Raw genomic sequence first — 21,922 nt, forward strand, 5'->3', positions numbered from 1 at the left:
CTGCAGCATCACCTACCATGTTTGAAGACTCCGAGAAGCAGAGACTTGTCGGCTTCAGTGTCCCACCAGGCCGTGGGAACCTCTGCCTGATCCACCAATGGGAACCAGATGTCAGTTTCACTGCGGGAATTAGGGGTAGGTTGGAGCGGAGAAGGCAAGGAAGAGGAAACAAGAGAAAACGGAAGATGTCAGATGACAAACTAGAAAAGGTTCAGAGGAGGGCAATGAAGATGATCAGGGGACTGGAAACAAAACCCCATGAAGAGAGACTTAAAGAACTGGGCATGTTTAGCCTTGAGAGGAGAAGACTGAGGGGAGATAGGAAAGTGCTCTTCAAGTACTTGAGAGGTTGCCACAGAGAGGAAGGCCAGGATCACTTCTCCCTCATCCCAGAGTGCAGGACACGGAATAATGGGCTCAAGTGACAGGAAGCCAGATTCCGGCTGAACATCAGGAAAAACGTCCTGACTGTTAGAGCAAGATGACAATGGAACCAATGACCTAGGGAGGTGGTGGGCTCTCCCACACTGGAGGCATTCAAGATGAGGCTGGACAAACATCAGTCAGGGATGCTTTGACTGGGATTCTGGCACTGAGCAGGGGTTGGACTCGATGGTCTTATAGGCCCCTTCCAACCCTACTATTCTATGATTCTATGTGAGATGGGGAGATCACTCAGAAATGGAGCATCTTGCAGAAAACCCACTCTATTCATATATACCTACAATTTTTTTTAAAAAGCAGAGAGAAAGAATGGAATCTCTTCTCTATCCCTAAAAGGCAAACTGTATAAAAAGGATTAGCTTTGAGAGGGAAAGGCCATAAAAGCACACACACCAAGCAGAACGTATGCTATGGAGGCACAGAAGTCGTTCATTCGAGGGATGCGTTTCAGCCCTGAAACCTCACTGGGTGACCTTAGGCCCATCACAGTGTCTCAGCCTAATCCATCTTGTAGGTTTGTTGAGAGCATAATTGGGATTGGTGGGTGGGGGGAGACACATGTATGCCACTCTAAGCTTCTTGAACAAAGGGTGCAATAACACCCCCCCCCCCAATGTCATTTATAAACAAATAAATAGAATATTACCTGGAAACAGCACCTGCCAACACCTTCTCAGCTTGGTCTCCAATCACCTCCTGGCGCAGGTAATAAAGCATGCGAACCCGTAGGAGCACCCTAGGGAGAGGACGACGGCTTTGAGCTGGGAGATGATGGGGCACAGGACTACTGTGCACCCCTATGCTTAACTACAATGGGCAGCACCCCCAGGTCTCTGGCTCTTTCGCTTGCTAAGCAGTAGACTAGGACAGGGAGATAATTTTTTTGTTCCAGTCTGGGCTGATGGATTGGGGACTGGAAGAGTACACATGAGAAAGAAGGGAGCCGTGGTCAGCTGCCACATTTTGTTCTTCCTGGAGAAAAAGCCAGGCAGGAACAAGCAATGTGGACAGCGCTACATCTTTGCACTTACTTCGGGGTGGACTGCAGCTGGCCAGCCAATGAGAAACCAGTGACTGACAAAACGGTATGATGGGGCCCTTGTCTTTCCTGGGAATTCTCGGCTGAAATGGGGTTGGGATATCAGGGTGGGCATGTGTGTGGGGGTGGGCTGCTTGCCCTCACTGGCTGTACCAATGTACCAAACCGGCTTCCCGTCGCAATTGCATCTTACTTGTTACATTGGTGCTTGAGGTGTTTCTTGTAGCCCTCGTCCTGGAAGAGGGTGTCTGGGTTGTACTTGCGGATCCATTCGGCCTTCTGGAGGTCAAAAGTGGTCTGGGACTTGACCTTCTTCCCCTTGCGGCCCCGCGGGACTGGGATGGACAGGCCTGCCCGAGGAACAGGAAGTGAGCTCAGAGCAGGGGCATGGCTCTCTAGGTACAACATGGAACCAGTGCAATAGGGATTAGGGTTACCCCAGATTTTCCATCATGTCTCAAGTTCAGACACACACACGCACAAAACACATGCACCCGCAGTCACCCAAGCGCGAGTTTGGGAGCTGACGGAGAGAGAGGCTACCTCTCTTGGGTGCCAGTCAAAGCAGCAGTATCCCAGTCCCCAAGAGTTCGGCCATCTTGAATTCCCCCACCCCCCCCGCAAAAACCATCCCAGATGGTGGCATCCCAAAAGGCTCGCCACAAAATGGCAGCTCCAGTTTGGCCAAGGCCTCTGTGACTGCGGGGAAAAAGGGGGCTCGGGGTACGGCAGCGTACCCAACGGATGGCGACGGGGAGAGTAAACAAGAGCGTCCCCTTACCGGAGTGGTTCTGAAGTTCTTTGGCTTTGCCGTTCTCAACCGGGCTAATGAGATCCCAGATGAACCCTTTGATGTTCTCGTCGCCTCGGTAATGCATGAGGCAGTAGACCAGGATGGCGCGGCAGATGGTCTCCACGTCCCGCTCAGACATGCGCCGCTTGAACCGTCCGTGTGACAGGATCTCCCGCCAGCGGCCCCAGCTGCCAGGCAAATCAGCAAAGTCAGAGCTGTTCATAGGGGCAGGCAGGCAGACCCTACCTCAAGAAATAAAGTATTCTCTTCCTCATCCTTTAGAGCAGGGGTACAGAACCTCAGACTCGCGGGCCACATCTAATAGCCATGTCTCTGTCCCTTGGCCACTGATCATTTGGTGGTTTCCCAGCTTTTGTGCAGTCTCTGCCTCCCCCCATTCTAAAAGGCTGAAATGCCTCTCCCAAGGCTCAGCTGTTGGCAGCAAGGGCTTTAGGCTACAACACACTGGCATGTTGGCCCTGCCCGCCACTGGAATGTGGTCCCTGAGAGCTGCTCTGAAACGGACTTTGGTCCCCCAGGTTGAAAAAGGTTCAACACCTCTGCGATAGTGACTGGCTGCAATCCTATGCAGTTACCTGGGAATAAGCCCCGTTAAACACAGCAGGACTTAATTTTGAGTACGAACGCAGAGGACTGCAGTACATATGTGAGCATGTCACTAAACTAAACGCCCTTCTGGAGTTGCTCTCTAAGTCCATCTGCACTTTAAGAGCCAACAGGGAGTGGCTTTTATGCTGGCAGATTCACGCACAATCAGCAAATGACGGTATCTCCCTTTTCTGAGCCCAAAGCTCTAAACTCGTCGCAACTAGACATATTTATTTCATCTGGGTGCATTACTGCATCTCTCCCCACCCTGGTGCCTTCCAGATGTATTCATCTACAACCCCCATCCCCCCCAACCAGACAGCATAGCCCATAGCTGGGCATGATAGAAACTGTAGTCCAACACAGCTGGCTGGCACCAGGGTAGGGGAAGACTGTGTTACTGCGATGGAAAATCTCTCCCAATGCTCACATCTGACAGATGAGAACGACGAAGAATGCAGCCTTCAATTGATCAGATCAATCCATTAAGAATATTTAAGAGATTATCAAGACACCCCTGATTGAGAAACTCTTTGCTTTTTAAAATAAAGCTGCTTTCATTGTCTCCAAAGAGGCATTCTCTTATTCACTCAAACACAAGGAGGGAACACCTCTTTTAAGATGGCATCAACACACCCCATCTGAAAAAAACAACCCTGGACGTATGCCAAGAATTTTTTGAGTCTTATGCAATTTCGTACTGATTTCATTCATTAGAACTGATATGATCTAGATCTCTTTGAGTAACAGCCCTAAGCCCTTCTAGCACCAAGTAGTGTTTTAAGTAATAAGTTCCATCCTCTACTTCAGAAAAACTGTGCTTTGGCTTCAAGGGACTAAAAAAATAAAAATAAAATAAAAGCACAACACTTTGCAGTTTAGTCAAATTTAAAAAACGATTTGAGGGAACTTGCTGGCTTCCTCATAGAATCATAGAATAGTAGGGTTGGAAGGGGCCTACAAGGCCATCGAGTCCAACCCCCTGCTCAATGCAGGAATCCAAGTCAGAGCATCCCTGACAAATGGCTGTCCAGCCTCGTCTTAAAGGCCTCCAGTGTGGGAGAGCCCACCACCTCCCCAGGTAATGGGGAGTTCCTAGTTCCTTCCTCTACTTTCTGTAGGAAAGTACAGTTCCTCCATCAACTTGCTTTCCCTGGAACCTGTGGATGTCTGCAGTGGAACTCATGGGTGCAGTAGAGAATTTGGAGAAGGAGGAAGCCACCTTATACAGAGTCAGATGACTGGTCCATCCAGTTCAGGATGGTCTATGCCAGGGGCGGCAGGAAGAAGATCTCCAGAGGTTCTGGACTTCAACTCCTGCATTCTTGATGGCTGCCCACGTTGGCAGCGGTTTCTGGAAGCTGAAGTCCCAGACGCCTGGCGATCTGCCTTCTGCCCACTCATCACAGAAGACTTACCCACCCACCCTCTGCTGTGCCTTGCAAGGGAACCTGGGCAGAAGCGGACAGCCTGTCTACTGGGGAAGCTTGTCCACCTTGGCGGATCTCCTCCTTGGGGAATTCCTGATGAGCTTCCAAGGAATCTCACTGTTTTAGGAACACTGGATTGAATCCGAAGAGATACACCTGAGACCCCACCCCCTGCCCCCAAATCAAAGTATGTCCCCTTCCCCATGCTGCCTCCCGCCCACGCCACATACCCATAGACTAGCAGTTGTTTCTCCACCTGGAAACAGTCCGTGCGCCCATACGAATGGTGGAAGGGGTGGTGGTGGCGGTCGTGGCGCCGGGAGCGCGGCCGGTCATCGTCGTCGCTCTCCAAGTCGGAGAACTCCACCAGATCGTCGTCCTTCAGGGTGCTGAAGTGGCGCGTCTGCTTGCGCACCCGGGGCGTGTCGATCACCAGGTTGTTCTGGGGTGGAGGGGAAGCAGGGAAGGAGGAGGAGAGAGGAGCCGGAGTCTTACCCCTCTACAGAACACCAGCCCTGCTGTGGGCAGTTCACCAAGGCAAATTCTCCCCTCCCTTCGTAAACGGAGGCCGATTCAAGGGGGCAGTGACCGTACCACCTCTTGTTGTGAAGGGGCTGGGGGACTTTTGTTTGGGGACGGACGACAACCCACAGGGTGTGCTGGAGCAAGTTGCTGGGCTTATTAAAGAAGTTCTCTTAGCATTAATATCATGAAGCAGCCAATTAAGCCTTGAACTGAGCACATTAGGCACTCCCCTCTTTTCCCAAGCCCCGCCCCAACACACCTTGCTGTTGAGCATATCCAGGTCCAAGTCTGCCTTCTTGGCCCACTTCTGCCAGAAGTTGGGGTCATCCAAGGCGATGTCCGTCCTGTTCTCGGAGGCCACAAAGCTCGCCTGGGAAAAAGGAAGAGCGGGGGAAAAGAAGGATGTGTGGGGAGGGGTGTCCTAATGCTTGCCTGCCCACCTCTCTTTCTCTCTTTCTCTCTTTTGCGTGCTCGCACACACACACACACACACACACACACTTGACGTTGTCCTGTAGAGTGCTGAGCATGCTATCCCCAATGCAGAACCTGGTGGACATTTGTTTTTAAATGAAGCAAGCACTTTTCTAGAACTCATGACTGTGAGGAAAAAGATGCACAGCATCACACGGGCAGTAGTGTGCAATGTACATTGGCACTCACCGCACTCTTTCCTCCTCCACACCTCCAGGAAAGCCTTCTCCCTCTCTCAAAATACTAGAACCTGGAGTCATCCTATGAAGCTGATTGGTGGGAGATTCAGGACAGAGGAAAGGAAGGACTCTTCACACAGCACATAGTTAAACTATGGAACTCACTACCACAAGATGTAGTGATGGCCACCAATTTCGATGGCTTTAAAAGGGGGTTGGACAAATTGCTGGAGGAGAAGGCTGTCGATGGCTACTAGTTCTGATGGCTATGTGCTCCCTCCAGTATCAGGGGCAGTGAGCCTATGTACACCAGTTGCTGGGGAACATGGGTGGGAGGGTGCTGTTGCTTGTGGATTCCTGGTCAACAGGTGGTTGGCCACTGTGTGAACAGAATGCTGGACTAGATGGACCTTGGTCTGATCCAGCAGGGCTCTTCTGATGTTCTTATTCTCCCTTCCACTCTGCCTTGTTCATCTCCACACATCAGGTAGGGAACCTCAGGCCCGGGGGCCAAATCCAGCCCTACTGCGGCCCCAATCTGGCCCTCTGATGGCCCCATCCCTTTCCCCCAAACCACCTATCATTGGGTGGTTCCCTAGTTTTTGCGTGGGTTTCCTCCATTCTAAAAGGTCAAAATGCCTCTCCTAAGGCTCAGTTACTGGCAGGAAGAACTTCAAGCTAAAATACACGGTATTTTTTGTATTTTGGCACCACCCCTTTACCTTTGGCCTGCCCACCACTGGAATGCGGCCCCCGAGAGCTGCTCTGAAATTTAATTCGGCCCTCGGGCTGAAAGGGGTTCCCCGCCCCTGCCACAGATTATAAAACCCTCCGGGACAGGGGCATCCCTCCTGCACTCCCTACAGCACCGAGGACACCAACAGTGCTAAATTTCCTTTCCTTTTCACCCTTCTCCACCCACCCATCCATCTGTCGTCAGCCAGGTGCTGAGTCAGTTTTTCATCCTATGTGGCACCTCAGCACCAAACAAAACTTAGGAACACAGGAAGTTGCTGTACACCGAGTCAGATCATGGGTCCATCCAGCCCAGTATTGTTGACACTGACAGGCAGCGGATCTCCGGAGTTTCAGGCAGGATTCTTTCCTCGCTCCACCTGGAGAAGCTGGGGATCGAACCTGGGACATTCTGTGTGCGAAGCAGGGGCTCTACCACACTGAGCTATGGCCCCTCCTCCTTTCTTTTTTTTAGGCAGAAGGGAGCTGAGGAGCAGGTGAGTACCTTTGCAAAGGTGGACCCCTTCCCCTCGCTCTCGATGGTGATGGTGGTGGTGCGCCGGAGCAAGATCTGGTCGATGTCCTCCTCACAGAACTTGGAGCCCTCGTCGTCCTCTTCCATGATGGCAGCATAGGCCCCCTTGCGCAGCAGGTCCTCGATCTCCTTCTTGGAAAACTGCTGGATCTGGGAGAAGAGAAATGACGACAAAAGGGAGAAAGGAGGAACAAAAGACGGTCTTCTCCAACCCGTCATGAGCCGAAATAGAAACCATGCCGTAAAATTAGAGCCAGACCACGTGACCAGAAGATTCACACTTTCAGGGGGAAATTTCAGGGGGAGGGTATCAAATGTTTCCTGAATCCTCCTCCCTCATAATTCTTTGAGAGCAGTCACCGTTTTTTGTCAAATCTGTTTGTTTCCTCGGTCTGATTCTGCGCCATTCTCTCCCCGTCCTCCCCATCGGTTAAGGTTACTTTTCTCTTCATAGAGTGATCCCGGTGCTCAAGGATTATGAAAGGAACACGAGGATGTCAGGGCTCCATGTGGCCAGTCAGATTTAGGGTGCAATCCTATGCCTGTTTAGAAAGAAAAAGTCCTACAACTCCCAGCATTCCCCAGGCAGCACAGCTGATTGGGGAATGCTGGGAGTTGTAGCGCTTTTTTCTGTCTAAACAGGCATAGGATTGCACACTTAGCCACATGCTGACATCACAGAACCAGTGGTGCAGCGGTAGATTTTGACGTGCAGGCGCTCATCATGACTGCCTCCATAGCGACTCCTCTCCCCAAGGAGAGGCCAAAAATGCAGGCAGCTGGGTTGGCCCCTATCAACATAGTTCTAGCAGTTTTCATCTCCACCAGGAGCAGGGCTTTAGTTCCCCTTTCAAGACCAAGCCATCCCAAAATACTCTGCATTGCAACAGGGATAGCACGCATTAATATTGCTGCTGGGAAAATCCATTTTCCCAGCAGGTACTCTGAGGATCGCAGCTAAGCTCAGAGCAAACAGGGAAGTCTGTTGGGGGTGGCAGGTGACGTCACCGTCCCTGCTAATCAGAAAGTCCCAGGCAAACTCCATGTTAAGCATAATTAGGAAGGGAATTGAGAATAAAACTGCCAGTATCATACTGCCCTCATACAACTCTATGGTGCGACCCCACTTGGAATACTGTGTACAGTTCTGCCCCCCCCCCCCCCGCAAAAAAGATATTATAGAGCTGGAAAAAGTGCAGAGGAGGGCAACTAAAATGATCGAGGGGCTGGAGCATCTCCCCTATGAGGGAAGGTTATTACAGCTGGGATTGTTTAGCCTGGAGGAGAGTAAGGGGAGCTAAGAGCTGTGCAAATTTATGCATGGTGTGGAGAATGTGGACAGGGAGACATTTTTCTCTCTCTCGATTCTAGAACCCGAGGTCATCCTACGAAGCTGGTTGGTGGGAGATTCACAACAGATAAAAGGAAGGGCTTCTTCACACAGCACAGAATTAAACTATGGAATTTGCTTCCACAAGACATAGTGATGGCCACCAATTTAGATGGCTTTAAAAGGGGGTTGGACAAATTCCAGGAGGAAAAGGTTATCAATGACTACTAGTCCTGATGGCTATGTACTACCTCCAGTACCAGAGGCAGGGAGCCTATGTATACCAGTTGCTGGGGAACATGGGTGGGAAGGTGCTGTTGCACTCATGTCCTGCTTGTGGGTTTCCCATCTTCAGCTGGTTGGCCACTGTGTGAACAGAATACTGGACTAGCGGACACTTGGCCTGATCCAGCAGGGCTCTTCTTATGTTTGACCCTGTGAGCCCTGGATTCACTGCACCACTGCACACGAGTCTACAGAGCTAGAAAAAACCCAACCCAAATCCGCAAACTAAAAACCTGTATTTGCAGGCAGGTGAAATCCCAAACAGGTGCCCAGGGACTGAATTTTCACTCCCGTGACTGTGTGTCGTCCCACCCCCCTACCTGCTCAGAGCTGCAAAGGCTTACCCCGGCGATGCTGCCCTCTCGCCCGCTCATGGACTGCAGAACCGCCTTGTCCAGCCCCAGCTTGAGGCTGGCTTTGTCGAACATCTCGCGCTCGTAGGAATTGCGGGTGATGAGACGGTAAACCTTCACTGCCTTGCTCTGCCCAATACGGTGGCAGCGAGCCTGAGCCTGGCAGGGGAGGACGAGAGAGCAAAAGAAAGGCATGTGGGGTGGGGGGCGTTCGAGGAAACGAGGGGCTGCTGCACGGTCTTGCCTCGAGAGAGGGAGTCTGAGGGTTTCGTCAAAGAACGCTGCTCCTAGCAGACAAGACAGGGGAGCCACTCGTGGCTGCACCACGGGGAAGTGACACACAGGGGAAACGCCTAGGAGACGCACACCGCAGGATCGCTCAGCCCCCCATCACAGAATGCTCCTAGGATGCCCAGTGTCATCCCACCTCTGAAATCAGGCGAATTGGGATGGGAGACTGTGAGTAGCAGCATTACATGCCTTGCTTGGGAAAAGGACATCGGTGCCAAATCCATTGTGAGGGCACGGCAAAAAAAACAGCGGGAGCAGGAGAAAGATCTGTCCATGCTGTTCATATCCTGCCTCCCCACCCCACGAAGCTCAAGGTGGCACATACAGGGTAATCCCTGTTTGATTCTCACAACAACCCTGTGAGGTAGGTTTGGCAGAGTGAAAACTGGGCCATTCACGTGCGAGGAAAGGATTGGAATCCATGTTTTTGACTGGCCAGACTCCCATCATGACACTGCACAGAGTCGGCAGTGGCAAAAGAGTTCCGCCCATGTCCCGCTGGTACCTGCAGGTCGTTCTGGGGGTTCCAGTCCGAGTCGAAGATGATGCAGGTGTCGGCGGCCGTCAGGTTGATCCCCAGCCCTCCTGCCCGCGTGCAGAGCAGGAAGACAAAGCGGTCCGAGTCGGGCTTGCTGAAGCGATCGATGGCCGCCTGCCGCAGGTTCCCCCGCACCCGCCCGTCAATGCGCTCGTATAAGTACCTGCGAGGGAGAGAGGCAGGTGAGGCATTCTTTGATGGAAGAATACGGACTGAACTGGGGCTGGCCAACTCCCCACAGCGTTGTGGGTGGGAGGGGCTTGTGGGCCTGGCTATGGCACTCCCCATCTGCCCTCTCTTGGGAACAGCGGACTAGGGACAAAAACCAACCTGATGAACAGCAATGCTCACTTGAGAGGCAATATCTAAGGGGCAATATCTACACTGGCACCAGAATGAGGTGGGGAAGCCCTGAGGAAGTAAAGTGGACTGTACCACTTCAGACTTGAGGTGGTGGTGGTGGTGCCTTGTGTTTTGAACAGTTCCTTGTGTCAGAAACGCCCTGGAAGTAGAAAGCTAGCACGTCAAGGAATGCTGGGCTGGGCTAAACACTCTCTCCCTTCTGTGCTAGCCTTGGACATGCCAGGAGCTCTTATTATATAGGGAGGGCATTCAAAAGGATGTCATCTCCCAACTACAGTCCACAATACCACCTTGGAAGTCTACCAGCTCAATCCTACAGCATGCCTAGACCAGGCCTAGTACTTTGGTACTGACTTGCCAAACGCTTGGCAAAAGGCAAACGAAAAACGCTGGCCACCATTGGCCTAGACTTAAGAGGGCAACAGTGCTGATGAAGAGAATTGGGGGGTGAGGAAGCCATGAGGTGGATGAGCTAAAGATCTGATGGCCTTTTCACATCCCTCACAACCCTAGGATTCCACTTCTAACAGCTTCCTGCAACTGGGTGACCTCCAGATATGGACTACAACTCCCATCATGGCCCATGGCCATGCTGAGTGGGCATGATGGGAGGTGTAGTCCAACACATCTGGAGAGCACTCGGTTGGGGAAGGTGGACTTATAAAGAACTGAGCATGGCAGACTGGGGATTTGAACCAAAGCACTCCAGTTCCCAGATGGATGCGCTCAGACGTAAAACAGTGCCGAACCTACGGCAGGCAGGTGCTGCCTTCCGTAAGCCGTGGTTACAGTGAAACCACGATCCCTTCCAAACAAACATTCTGAGCTGAACAGGAACGGCATGTTGACGTCGGACAAGTCTGTATACAATCCATCACGTCTCCTGAAATTTTGCCACCTGGAAGCGAGCACGCAGAACCCGGCCTCTGGGAGGGCATGGTGGGTTCCGTTGGCGGGGCCCTCTGTTCCTTGGCGCAGGCGCTCACCTCTTCTGGATGAGGTAGTCCTCCAGGATGTCGAGGCAACGGACCATTTGGGAGAAGATCAGCACCTTGTGTCCGCCAGCCTTCAGCTTGGGAAGCAGCTTATCAATCAGCACCAGCTTCCCGGAGGAACGCACCATAGCCTGCAGGGGGAAGTCGTGGGGCACGTGGTGGTGGCAGGAGTCTCGAAACTCGGTCAGAATCTTCTCCTCTGCACCTATTTTTTTTGGGGGGGGGGTAGGATAGGGGGAGGAAGACCAACGAACCCGTGAGAATATACTAACAAGGAACAAAAGCCAGAGATGGAAGAGAGTTTTTGAAGCATACAACAAGGAATGAGATCAGGGATGCAGAAACTCTTTCAGCCCGAGGGCTGGATTCCATTTTCAAGAAACTCTCAGGGGCCGCATTCCAGGGGTGGGTGGGGCCAAAGGCAAAAGGGGTGGGGCCAAAAACACCAGCATATTTTAGCTTAAAGAGCTTACTGCAAGTAACGAAGTTTTAGGGCAGGTGTTTCAGCCTTTTAGAATTGGGGGGTGGGGGGGATGTGGACAGCACAAACCCTGGGAAATTACCCAACAATCCGTGTTTGGGAGCCAGGGGAAGGGGGCATGGCCTTCTGGGGAATACCGGAGGGCCGAACTGGGACCCCTGAAGGGCCGGATTTGGTCTGAACTGGACTCATGAGAATTAGAAGCATCGTCTTTAAAAACACCACCACCACCGATCCTGTATCAGACAAGTCGCCCTTGAACAGAACATTCTCTGTGCATATGAGAAGTCCCAGCAATTTAATAAGGAACAGAGAATTTGCTGCAAATATTAAAGTAGACTGAGAATGCTGAACTCAGATTATCGGGGTACAGAGGTAATGTGTTAAAAGCAAATTGCTTCAATACTATTCTAAGGATTAAATAAAGAAAAAACCTACATTTATGCAGAAGCTGCTGGGAAATGAGTATGTTAAAGTATATTTACAACCATTTCTCTTAGAGGCTTTCTCTCCCAAATTTCGGGGTGGTGCTGGTGGCTGGGGGGAGGATATACTTGATCTGATCCCGTTTTCAGATTCCCATTTATTCTGTGACAGAGGTTTCTCTTTCCATGCTGCTTCACATTTCTTTCCTGTTCACAAACCCAGCTGCCTATGTAACAACTCATCTGGTCACCCTGGCTGACTAGAAATTCAATGCAGGCAAGTGAGGATTCTTGGGGAGGAGGGATCAATCACTCATTCCTTCCTCTGCCACCTGCATGGTTTCCATGCCCTTCTTCCATAATTAGCACGAGGACACAGCAGGTTACCAGAGGAGGGACAAAAACGATCAGTTGCTTCTCTGACAATACTTTTGGTAGAAAACAACTATTTTTACTAGCTTGCCAAGAAGCTAACAGCCTGTGTTTATGTGCTTACAGCCAGCATGGAAATCCAGGCAATTAGCTTCTGGGTGGTTCGTAATTTTTTTTTGTAGGTGTTTATTTTTATTTCTATTGTTGTGCTGATTATAGTTTATACCAGTTTGGTTTTTTCCTGTTCTATTAATTACAGATGTCTGTAGCTGTATGTGTGAGTTGCTTTGAGACTGCTTTTTGCAGTGGGAAGTGACATAGTAATAATAGTAATAATAACAATAACAGTAATAGTAACAATGGCAGCAGTGATAACAATAGCAAGACTGATGGTAACTTCTCTGGGATTATTTACAAGGCTGTGGGCCATCTCCTCCAGGCTATGCACCTTTTCAGGAACAGTGCCAGATCCCTCGCCCCGTAACCTGGATCCCTCGCCCCGTAACATGCCCCCAAACCCACCATTGATGAGGTAGGGATGGTTACAACACTTGCGCAGCTCCATCATGGTGTTGAGCAGGTTGGGCATGTTGCTGTGGCCTGCTCCCTTGGAGAGGAAGTTGAAATTCTTCTCCAGGATAGCCCGGTAGTACTTCTTCTGGATGTTGGTCAGCTCCACCTCAATGATGGTCTCCTGCTTGGGGGCCAGGTTCTTCTCGACATCCTCCTTCAGCCGCCGAAGCATCATGGGCTTCAGGATGGCTTGCAGTTTCTGCACCTGGAGGGACAGAGCAGAGCATCAAGCCCCCTGACCTTGGCGAGGTGCAAGGGACCTTACACAACTGCACTGAATCAATATACTGTATAAAAGAAGTAAATTTATAATGGTTAACAAATGTGTATAAACAAGGCACAACTGAAAACAAATAAGGCAGAATAAGGCACACCAAATTACAAATAAATATTTACAATGCATATACATCATATCAAACATATCAGTATCTTAGCAAACATTTCAATCAGTTCCAATGGATATATATCATATCAAACGTTATCACTCCAAGGGAGCTCCGGTGTGTTACCGTTTTGACTAGGAAGAGTCTTCTTCAGGAGCTATATAGACCACTCCTCTTAATTAATAAAATGTTATATATATGTTATGAACCGCTCAGAGAGCTTTGGCTATTGGGCGGTATAGAAATGTAATTTAATATAAAATACTATGAAAACTGGTATCATAAGAAACAATTTTCACTTCCTTAATATTAGAAATGTTCATTTACTTCCTTTATACAATATATTGATGAAGGGCAGGTAGGGTCCCTTGCCCCCCATGTGTTTTTTCCAAGCTGTAACTGGGGATCCTGTCTTGATTAGGGGCAGGTCTGTAGGGTCCCTTGCCCCCCATGTGTTTTTGCCAAGCTGTTACTGGGGGTCCTGTCTTGATTAAGGGCAGGTCTCTAAGGTCCCTTGCCCCTTGTGTCTTTTTGCCAAGCTGTAACTAGGGGTCCTCCTGTCTTTTCTGTTTCACAGTGTTATCTTGGGGAGGGCCAAAACAAAGCTCTAGGCCAGCAGCTAGGGGGGCTTCTCCAGTCGTCCTGACCTCCTTGGGCTGTTGGAGCAGCCTTCCGCAACCAGGTGCCCTCCAGATGTTTTAGGCTACACTCCCAGCATTCCTGACCATAGGACAGGCTGGCTGGAGCTGATGGGAGTTGAAGTCCAAAGCATCTGGGGGGGCACCAGGTTGGCAAAGGCTGTTTTAGATATATACACAGTTAATGGGGGATGAAGGGAGCTGAAACCGTGACATATACTGGGCCTAAAGGAAGACCCAAACCTTAAGCCCCCAAGCCCTTGTTTTTTGTCTCCAGCATGTGGTATACTGCATCCGGACAGGGAAGTTCCATTTCACTCTCAGTCCCAATAGGTAGGGAGGGCACATCAAAAGAGAGGTGTCGCATCTGTAGGTAAGACAGGGGTTTGCAGGGGGAGATGACACTGTGAAGTGAAGGACGCCCCTCCCTGCTCCCAAACACACACCCAGATGGAAAGTTAGAAGCAGCAGGGAGGGGGGCATTTGAAAATGCCAGGGGAGCCAATGGCGGACGGCCCATGGGTGAGCCCCTCACCTTACCTGCTCCTCCGTTTTGAGGTCACCAAAGTCCTTGAGGAACTCTGATTCCGAAGGGAACTGGGAGGGCTCGAGGAAATGCAGGAGGCTGAAGAGTTCCTCCACCGTGTTCTGGAGCGGGGTGCCGGTCAGCAACACTTTGTGCTCCTAGGAAGAGGAAGGGAAGCCATCAAGACCTATGCTCAGGGCCTGACATCTGGGGGCAGCACAGATTACAAGATGACTGACATGTGGGTGCGTGGGAGCAACTGGAAAAAGTCAGCCCCTCAAATGAGCCCTCACTCGGCAGCCAACTGGAACATGGGGAGAGTGGCAGTTATGGCAACAGACTCCCCAGGAGGCCAGCCTGAGGACTAAGGTGGTGGCAGGGGATCAGGCCTCGTTCCCAACAAGCGGTAGATCAAGCAACTGTACATTTTTTTTTTTTTTTTACAAAAACACGTAATTACCTCTGCAGAGGAAGGGGGGGAACAAAGCTATACAGGACACTGAGACCCTCAACCCTGAGACTTCCTATCCATTCTTGGATTCAACAGAAGCGTCTTCTATTGACTTTAAAGGCTTGTCACGGGTTAGCTCCTCCAGATCTTTCAGCCCTTATTTCACGACCCGCTTGCGTCCTTTGCTCCTGGAATGTTATGCTTACCTGCCCAAGGGGTTCTACTTTTCCTGCTCAGTACCATGTGCACTATATAAATAGCGCTATGTAAATAAATATATGCCAGGCATGGTCCGCACACTTCCCAGCCTCTCCCTTCTACCTTAAGAACTAGAAACTTTGCTTCCTGGTCAGGTACTTCTCCCCCTGTCCCCGGTGTATGCTGGTGTCAGGATTTGCCCCCTACCAAGTCCATGTGCTTGAGACTGTCCAGCAGTTTGCAGTTACGGTTCTTAAGGCGATGGGCTTCGTCGATGATAACACAGCGCCACTCGATCTCCCTCAGCTCGGGGCAGTCCGACAGGATCATCTCGAAGGTGGTGATCAGGGCATCAAACTTGTACGCGCCTGGGATCAGGCGGCCCTGTTGAGGACGGAAGAGAATGCAACCATTAAGCCCCTCGCCATCCTGTCTCCCCCAATACATACCCTTCTATTGGTGAAGTTGCTAGTCCTTTCGGTGGTTAGAATAAAATGCACCGAACTGGCAACGTACCGAAGTTACAAGGGGCAGGCAAGGTGATGATGCAGAAAAATCTTGAGTAGGCTCTTCAGAAGCAACCCCCCTCCCCCACCAGAATACAGTGAATTATATCCTCTCCTTTCCCCAAAAGGAAACCTGGGAATTATAGTTTTGAAATTAGCTGAAAATGTTATGAACATCAAGCTTAATAGAATTCTGTGGGGCATTTAGATACCACGAAGAAGTTGGGAGTCTTGTTTTATTTTTTTAAAAAATGCTATGGTACAGCCTCTGGCAGTATCCAACTGTGCCATTCTGTCAGCACAAATGACCTTGCGCTAGCGGAAACTAGGTTCCGAGCTATGCGCAAGAGAAGGATTATGCATTATGCTTGCACAAGCAGTTTCACATAATGCTTGTGGAAGCCGTGGTGCAACCAGTGGCACACAACTCTTGCACGGCCTGCTGTGTATCCTGCTTGTACAACCAGTTACTCAACTGCTTGCACCCATTGTGAAATGTGTTGCTCAACTGGCTGTGCAACTGCTTTGCACCACAGCGTGACTAGTTGCGCATTTGGCTTGTGCAACTGGTTACACAACTGTGTGCACCCACTGGGCAACGCACGGTGCAACCGCTCGCAGAAGTGCACGGCGCAACTGCTCACACAACAGAAAGATTCAGCGGAGCTCCACTAGTGCTATTTGAGCTTGCAAAATGTCACCATTGGATACTGCCCTCCCCTCCCCATTCCCAATCCTAGTTCCCTTGCACTACTGCCACGACCCGTTGCCTCCCCGTACCCGGGAATCCTTGCAGTACATCTCATATTGCTGGATCATCTGGCGGGAGGCGAGGCTGCCGTGGTACACAATGGTGTTCATCTCGGTCCAGGTGTTGAACTCCCGCTCCCAGTTGGTGATGGTGGAGAGAGGGGCGATGACCAGGAAGGGCCCCCGGATACCCACGTTGTAAACTTCCTGTAGGAAGGCGATGGACTGGATGGTTTTGCCCAGGCCCATTTCGTCGGCCAGGATGCAATTTTGCCTGAGGAGGGAGAGGCAGAAGGGCGGATTAGCAGCAACTCACTGGCCAACCCCCTAAATCCCCCGTCTACAAAGCAGGACTCTTAGGGCGTAACCCTATATGCGTCTGGCAAAAAAAAGTCCTATGGCTCCCAGCTGGCTGGGGGATTCTGCGAGGTGTAGTCCAACAGATCTGGAGGGCATCAGGTTGGGAAAGGCTCTTCTAAGTGTTGCAGAAGGGCATTCAGAAAGCTGTTCCTTATAATTACATGCACTCCGCAATGAGTGAAGAGTGATTGAAGAGCATGGCACTGTTACCCACTGAACAGGAACTTGTTCAACATATTGATTTCTTATAGATCAGCAGAGACTTTGCAAATGTAGCACATTGGACATATGCAATGGTTCTTGCCAAAAAGATACCCATGGGACAGAGGGCCCAATCCACATATGGTGTATTGGGCTCAGAAAATACCACTGGGTACAACAGGAGGTGTAGGACTTTTTTCTGTCTAAACATGCACAGGATTGTGCTTTTAATAGCTTCGGCTCAAACCCTAAAGTCATACTTACTACAGAGTAAGCCCCACTGAATACAGTAGCAGTTACTCCCAAGTCAACACAGAGAGTATAGTAAACTGCAGTGCGGACACTGCACTGTGGAAATGCAGCATTTGGTACAGAGCACACAATTCACCACCGAAAAGAACATCTCGAGACTCATCTCTGTTGATTTTATTTATTTTTTGAAGCAGGATTCTAGCCCTCAAGGGTGGGAAGAGGGACTCAGAAACTGTGCAGAAAAGGCCGGCTGAAATCGCGGAATCTGGGAGGGAACCGCTTGCCAGGGACTGCTGAGGGTTGGGCTTTGCCACTCTATGTAGCCCTTTGAGCCCATGTATATATACAGATCAGAGCAGCCTTCCCCAGCCTAGTGTCCTCCCGATGCTCTGGACTACAATCCCCATGTTCCTGCCCACTGGCTATGCTGGCTGGGGCTGATGGGCATTGAAGGCTGGATCAAAGGATCCGGAACTTGTTCTGTCTTGGCACAAAATTGCCACCCCGATTCCGCACCTGGAACACAAGGCCCTGCCAATACCGATGGTCACAAACCCACTGCTCTCCCACCTTTGGCCTCACCTGTTGTACCAGTTGAAAAGCAACCAATTCACGCCCTCCAACTGATATTCTCGCAGCTGGTTGCCGTTCTTATATTCGTGCGACAGCTCCAGTTTCTTCCAGGAACCTGCCTGGGGACGGGCCTGAAAGTAATATTTTTTAACACAAGAGACAGAGAGAAGATTCTTTAAGGGTGCAATCTTACACACATTTAGACAGAGAAAAGTCCCACAATTCGAGGCATGACCCAGCCGGATTGTGCCCTAAGTGACAGAACGGTACTCAAAGTCCCCTTCTGATTAAACTATCAGGATCAAGCTATCTATTGAAAGATTTGTAGATAGCCCGCCTTGTGAAAATAAATCCAACAAGGCCAACAAAAAAACAAATGAACAGACAATATCGTAAACACAAATCTAAAAATGAATAAAAGGCCATTTAAAAAAACCCAAGGATTGAGGCAAGGGAGCAGCAAAAAGGCCCACTAATAATCTAATTAGAAATTCCCCAAAGGCCATACTAAAAGGGATGTTGAAAAGGTTAGAAGATAAAACATTGATCGCTGTATATAAAAAGTGGGGCGTAGTGGTTAGAGTGGTTGGACTAGGACCTGGGAGATCCCACACAGCCAAAAAGTCTACTGCACGACTATGGACCAGCCACTCTCTCTCAGCCTAGCCTACATCACACGGTTGTTGGGCGGATAATATGTGGGCTGGGGAGGAGCGGGGAAGGACCATGTGTACTTCCCTGAGCTCCTTGGAGGAAGAGTGCAATTTTGAAAAAAATAGACCAAGACCTGAACAAAGTCATGTAGCATAATACAGTTTCCAAAACCATGTAACAACAGAGACAAGGTGCCTTGTTACATGACAGTGTGGTCATGTAACATTTTTCTGGAACCCTCAGCTGCTAATGCAATGGAAGCAACCCTCTCTGTCACTCTCACTCTCTCGCTCACACACACACAAGCTACGGGGAAAAGGAGAAGCAGAACTCTCAACACAGTACTGTCGGGAGGTCACCTCTGCCTCCTTCTGAAATCCTCAGGTAGCCAGAATCAACACGCAGACAACAGAGCTCTTTTCCAAGGCTTTATTCCCATTCAACCTAATGACGCTTATAGATGCTAATTGCTTGATCCTACAAGTGAGACTTAAGACAGCTGCCTACTCGGGGGTTCTAACCTTAGGAATCAGTTGATCTCCATTTGGAGGGGAAGGTGGGAAATCTCTGTACTTATGGGCTAGGAGGAGAGAGTCCACCCTTTTCCCATGAGGCATCAGGGTGCCGCTGTTGCCGTTGCGCCAAGTGGGCTGAGCGCCTCCTCTCAGTGCCCGCCATCTCCCGCTTGACGCTGCGCCGGTGCCTAGCATCCAGAAACTGCTGTTTCGCCTCCCTGCCAGGGTCACTATCACTCTCAGGAATGTGTACCAGGACGGGCTCTCCCCCTGGCTGCTCCTCTGAACAGCACACGGGTTCCCCTCCTGCGGTTTCTATCTTTTCCTCAGAACTCCTTCGGGGCTCTCTGGGCTCTGATCCAACCCTGACAAGCACAGCTCTAAAATCACCACACACAAAAAAGGCAAAAATCAGCCCAGCAGAGAAGTCTGTGGATCGAGATTTGAGGGGTGGCGGCGTGCGGGGTGTGTGTGTGTGATACAAAGCTGGCACTTACCACCCGCTTGAGCTCCGGGTGTCTAGACTGGATGCGCTTGAACTCCCGGACCTTCCCTTCATCCACATCCTCTTTGAGCTCCCACGTGCTGTCCTCGTAGGGGAGCGAACACCACTTGACCAGGTAATAGATTACTGGCTACAAAGCATTCAAGAGACAAGCACAAGCTTACTGGCAGGTTCAAGGCACATCCTTTTATTTATTTAATCCATCTTTTCTCTGGCTCTTCCGTAAAACTGTATTCAGGGCAGCTCATGGAAGACCAAACTTTCAAACTCTAATACAGTCACAGTCTTGAAATCAAGAAACGGTTATGAACAGAGAAACAAAGTAAAACTGGGGGCGGGTGGGGGACCACCTTGAAAGTAGCAGCTCAACATGCTACAGCGACTTTCCCCCACCCTGTGGTGGGACACAGAGAAGAGCCTCCAAAGAAGCACCCCCCCAACATACACACACACATACCCCGATCCCCTCCAAAACACCAACGCACCTCCCCATTGTCCTTGTCGATGCTGTGTGACTCATCCAGGATGCGGTCAACCTCCACGTAGTCTGGGTTGAAGGGCTCCTCGTCCTATGGGGGACAGGATGCAGAAAGTGTGGGCAGGCCCGTGCGTGCCCCATGGAAGGAAGCTGGGACGGAACAGGCTTGCCAAGGGGGTCTCAGCTACCAGTTTGATTTAAAAAATTTTTTTTTTAAGTTTCTAGTCCCTCTGGTACCTCATGGAAGAAGTGCCTCATCTGAGCCATTTTGGTCTTAAAACGTTTGAGCTTCTGATGGATTCGCTTGTCCTTCTCCAACTGAGCAATGGTGGCCCATTCGCAGTGCAAGTAAGAGCTTGGGGAAGAAGAGAAGAATGTATCAAGAATCCTCAGGTCAACAAAGGAAGTGGGACAGAACAGCAATGGTGGAATACTGCCAAGTGTGGCACAAATCTCCTGGCCCCTTTATCATCAGACAGCCCCTTAAGTCCACCCTGCTGTCCTTCTCAAGAGCAGCTCCTCCCCATACCAATGTCTCCCTAATTATGACATCCCCCTGCATGCTTTTTAATTTATTATGTTTATATCCCTGCTCCCTTTCCTCCAAGGGGCTCGAGGCAGCTTGCCTGACACTCCTCCTCTGTTTTACCATCACCACAACCCTGTGAGGAAGGTTTTGGCTGAGAGAGGGTGACTGGCCAAGGGCACCTGGGGAGATTCATGGCTGAGTGGGGACTGGAAGCTGGGTCTCTTGGATCCGAGTCCAGCTGCTTTAACCAGCGTGCACGCTGGTGCTTACTTCTGATTTTTTTTTTATAGTAAGCCACCCTGTTGGTTGAAAAGCAAGGCATAAATCAGGGGTGTTGAACCTCTTCTGGCCCAGGGGCCAAATTCCATTCAGGAGAACCATTTCAGTGGTGGGCGGGGCCAAAGGCAAAGGGGGTGGAGCCAAACAATACTAGCATATTTTAGCTCAGAGCTCTTCCTGCCAGTAACTCAGCCTTCAGGGAGGCATTTCAACCTTCTGCAATGGGAAAAATGGCCCCCAAACCAGGAAACCACCCACTGGCTGGTGGCTGGAGCTAAAGGGATGGGACTGGGGGAAGGGGGCGTGGCCTTCTGGGGCACCTCGGACAGATGGATTTGACCCCAAGAGGGCTGGGTTTGGCCCCCAGGCCTGAGGTTCCCCAACCCTGCTCTAAATGAAAATAAAGAATAAACTGTTTCTGCAGAAACAGAGGCCAACACTGCTCAGCCTCCCTTAGGCAACAGAGTTGCAGGTATCACAGGATGCCGCATCATACTCACTAGTTCTTGTACTTCACAAAGAATTCTTCTGCCTCTGTGAACTGCCCATTGGGGAGCTGTCGATGGGGGTTGGGGGGGGGGAGAACAGAAAGTGGAATTAAGAGCCCCAATGGGCAAGAAGAGATGCACTGGTAGGGAGAGCTGGGGAAGGCTGGACTGAATGGATGAGCTTCCTAAACTGCTGCTTCTGGCCTTAAGCCTCCTAGGCATCTGGGGTCAGAACTGATCCCCGAAGGGGTATTCTAAAATGTAAGCAGAACATCTCCCACCCTCCCACGCATGGAGATTTGGAGCAGGGAAACAAGTTATGTGCTCTCTCTTGCCCTCTGTCGTTGCTCTTCCACTCTAAACAGCTTCCTCTTGAAGTGGTTTTGCATTAGTTTGGGGTGGGGGAAAGCAATCAGGGCTCATGCTGGAGTGTAATTGTGCAGTTTAGCCTTTAAGGCGCTCTGCGAGCCTGTTTGGGGAAAAATAAACTATTGGGGGCATGGGCGCTATTGTCTTCGTTAGCTCCGCCATGTGCAAGCCAAAAGTGTGAGTCCCTAACAACAGCAAAATAAAAGTGAAAACCAGGTAAGGAGCTGAAGGGAAATCCCCGGATAGCACGGGAAACATTCTCACCTCCTTCTTTACCACCCGCATGGACAGTACTTTGTCAACGATAGCAGCATCCTCCTCGCTGGGGTTTTCCTTTGTGGGGGGAGACGGAGAAAGGGGAGAGTCCATTAAACAACATGTCAGAGAGGCTTGCTGCATCAGACCCAAAGGGCCGTATCTAGTCCAGCCTCTGATTTCCAACGCTGGACCACCAGACGTTCCCAGGAAGACTGCAAGCAAAGCATGGAGCAAGTGGCT

The 21,922-nt window shown here is 50.5% G+C and overlaps 1 protein-coding gene across 14 annotated transcripts in view; it reads right to left on the bottom strand.

Moving 5' to 3' along the window:
- The window catches only part of CHD8 (chromodomain helicase DNA binding protein 8), a 70,265-nt gene that overhangs the window by 17,522 nt on the left and 30,821 nt on the right, over nucleotides 1-21,922 (bottom strand). For 12 of the 14 annotated variants that reach the window (XM_084806311.1, XM_084806305.1, XM_084806310.1 and 9 more), the window contains 20 exons: nucleotides 21,689-21,757; nucleotides 21,068-21,123; nucleotides 19,997-20,114; nucleotides 19,767-19,850; nucleotides 19,274-19,411; nucleotides 17,617-17,738; nucleotides 16,252-16,495; nucleotides 15,173-15,349; nucleotides 14,331-14,474; nucleotides 12,719-12,974; nucleotides 10,910-11,123; nucleotides 9,528-9,723; nucleotides 8,723-8,890; nucleotides 6,734-6,913; nucleotides 5,100-5,210; nucleotides 4,546-4,757; nucleotides 2,265-2,464; nucleotides 1,677-1,878; nucleotides 1,091-1,180; nucleotides 17-120 (listed from right to left, as the gene is read on the bottom strand). In XM_084806311.1, coding sequence (XP_084662437.1) covers nucleotides 17-120; nucleotides 1,091-1,180; nucleotides 1,677-1,878; nucleotides 2,265-2,464; nucleotides 4,546-4,757; nucleotides 5,100-5,210; nucleotides 6,734-6,913; nucleotides 8,723-8,890; nucleotides 9,528-9,723; nucleotides 10,910-11,123; nucleotides 12,719-12,974; nucleotides 14,331-14,474; nucleotides 15,173-15,349; nucleotides 16,252-16,495; nucleotides 17,617-17,738; nucleotides 19,274-19,411; nucleotides 19,767-19,850; nucleotides 19,997-20,114; nucleotides 21,068-21,123; nucleotides 21,689-21,757 — 3,085 coding nt within the window. The remainder of the gene's footprint in view (nucleotides 1-16; nucleotides 121-1,090; nucleotides 1,181-1,676; nucleotides 1,879-2,264; nucleotides 2,465-4,545; nucleotides 4,758-5,099; nucleotides 5,211-6,733; nucleotides 6,914-8,722; nucleotides 8,891-9,527; nucleotides 9,724-10,909; nucleotides 11,124-12,718; nucleotides 12,975-14,330; nucleotides 14,475-15,172; nucleotides 15,350-16,251; nucleotides 16,496-17,616; nucleotides 17,739-19,273; nucleotides 19,412-19,766; nucleotides 19,851-19,996; nucleotides 20,115-21,067; nucleotides 21,124-21,688; nucleotides 21,758-21,922) is intronic. The other 2 variants (XM_084806313.1, XM_084806314.1) reach the window with 1 other exon arrangement.

Source organism: Heloderma suspectum, chromosome 6 (genome assembly GCF_057233095.1).
Source record: "Heloderma suspectum isolate Gila_16-S chromosome 6, 16-S_ref, whole genome shotgun sequence".
In the NCBI taxonomy this organism is placed as follows: Eukaryota; Metazoa; Chordata; class Lepidosauria; order Squamata; family Helodermatidae; genus Heloderma; species Heloderma suspectum.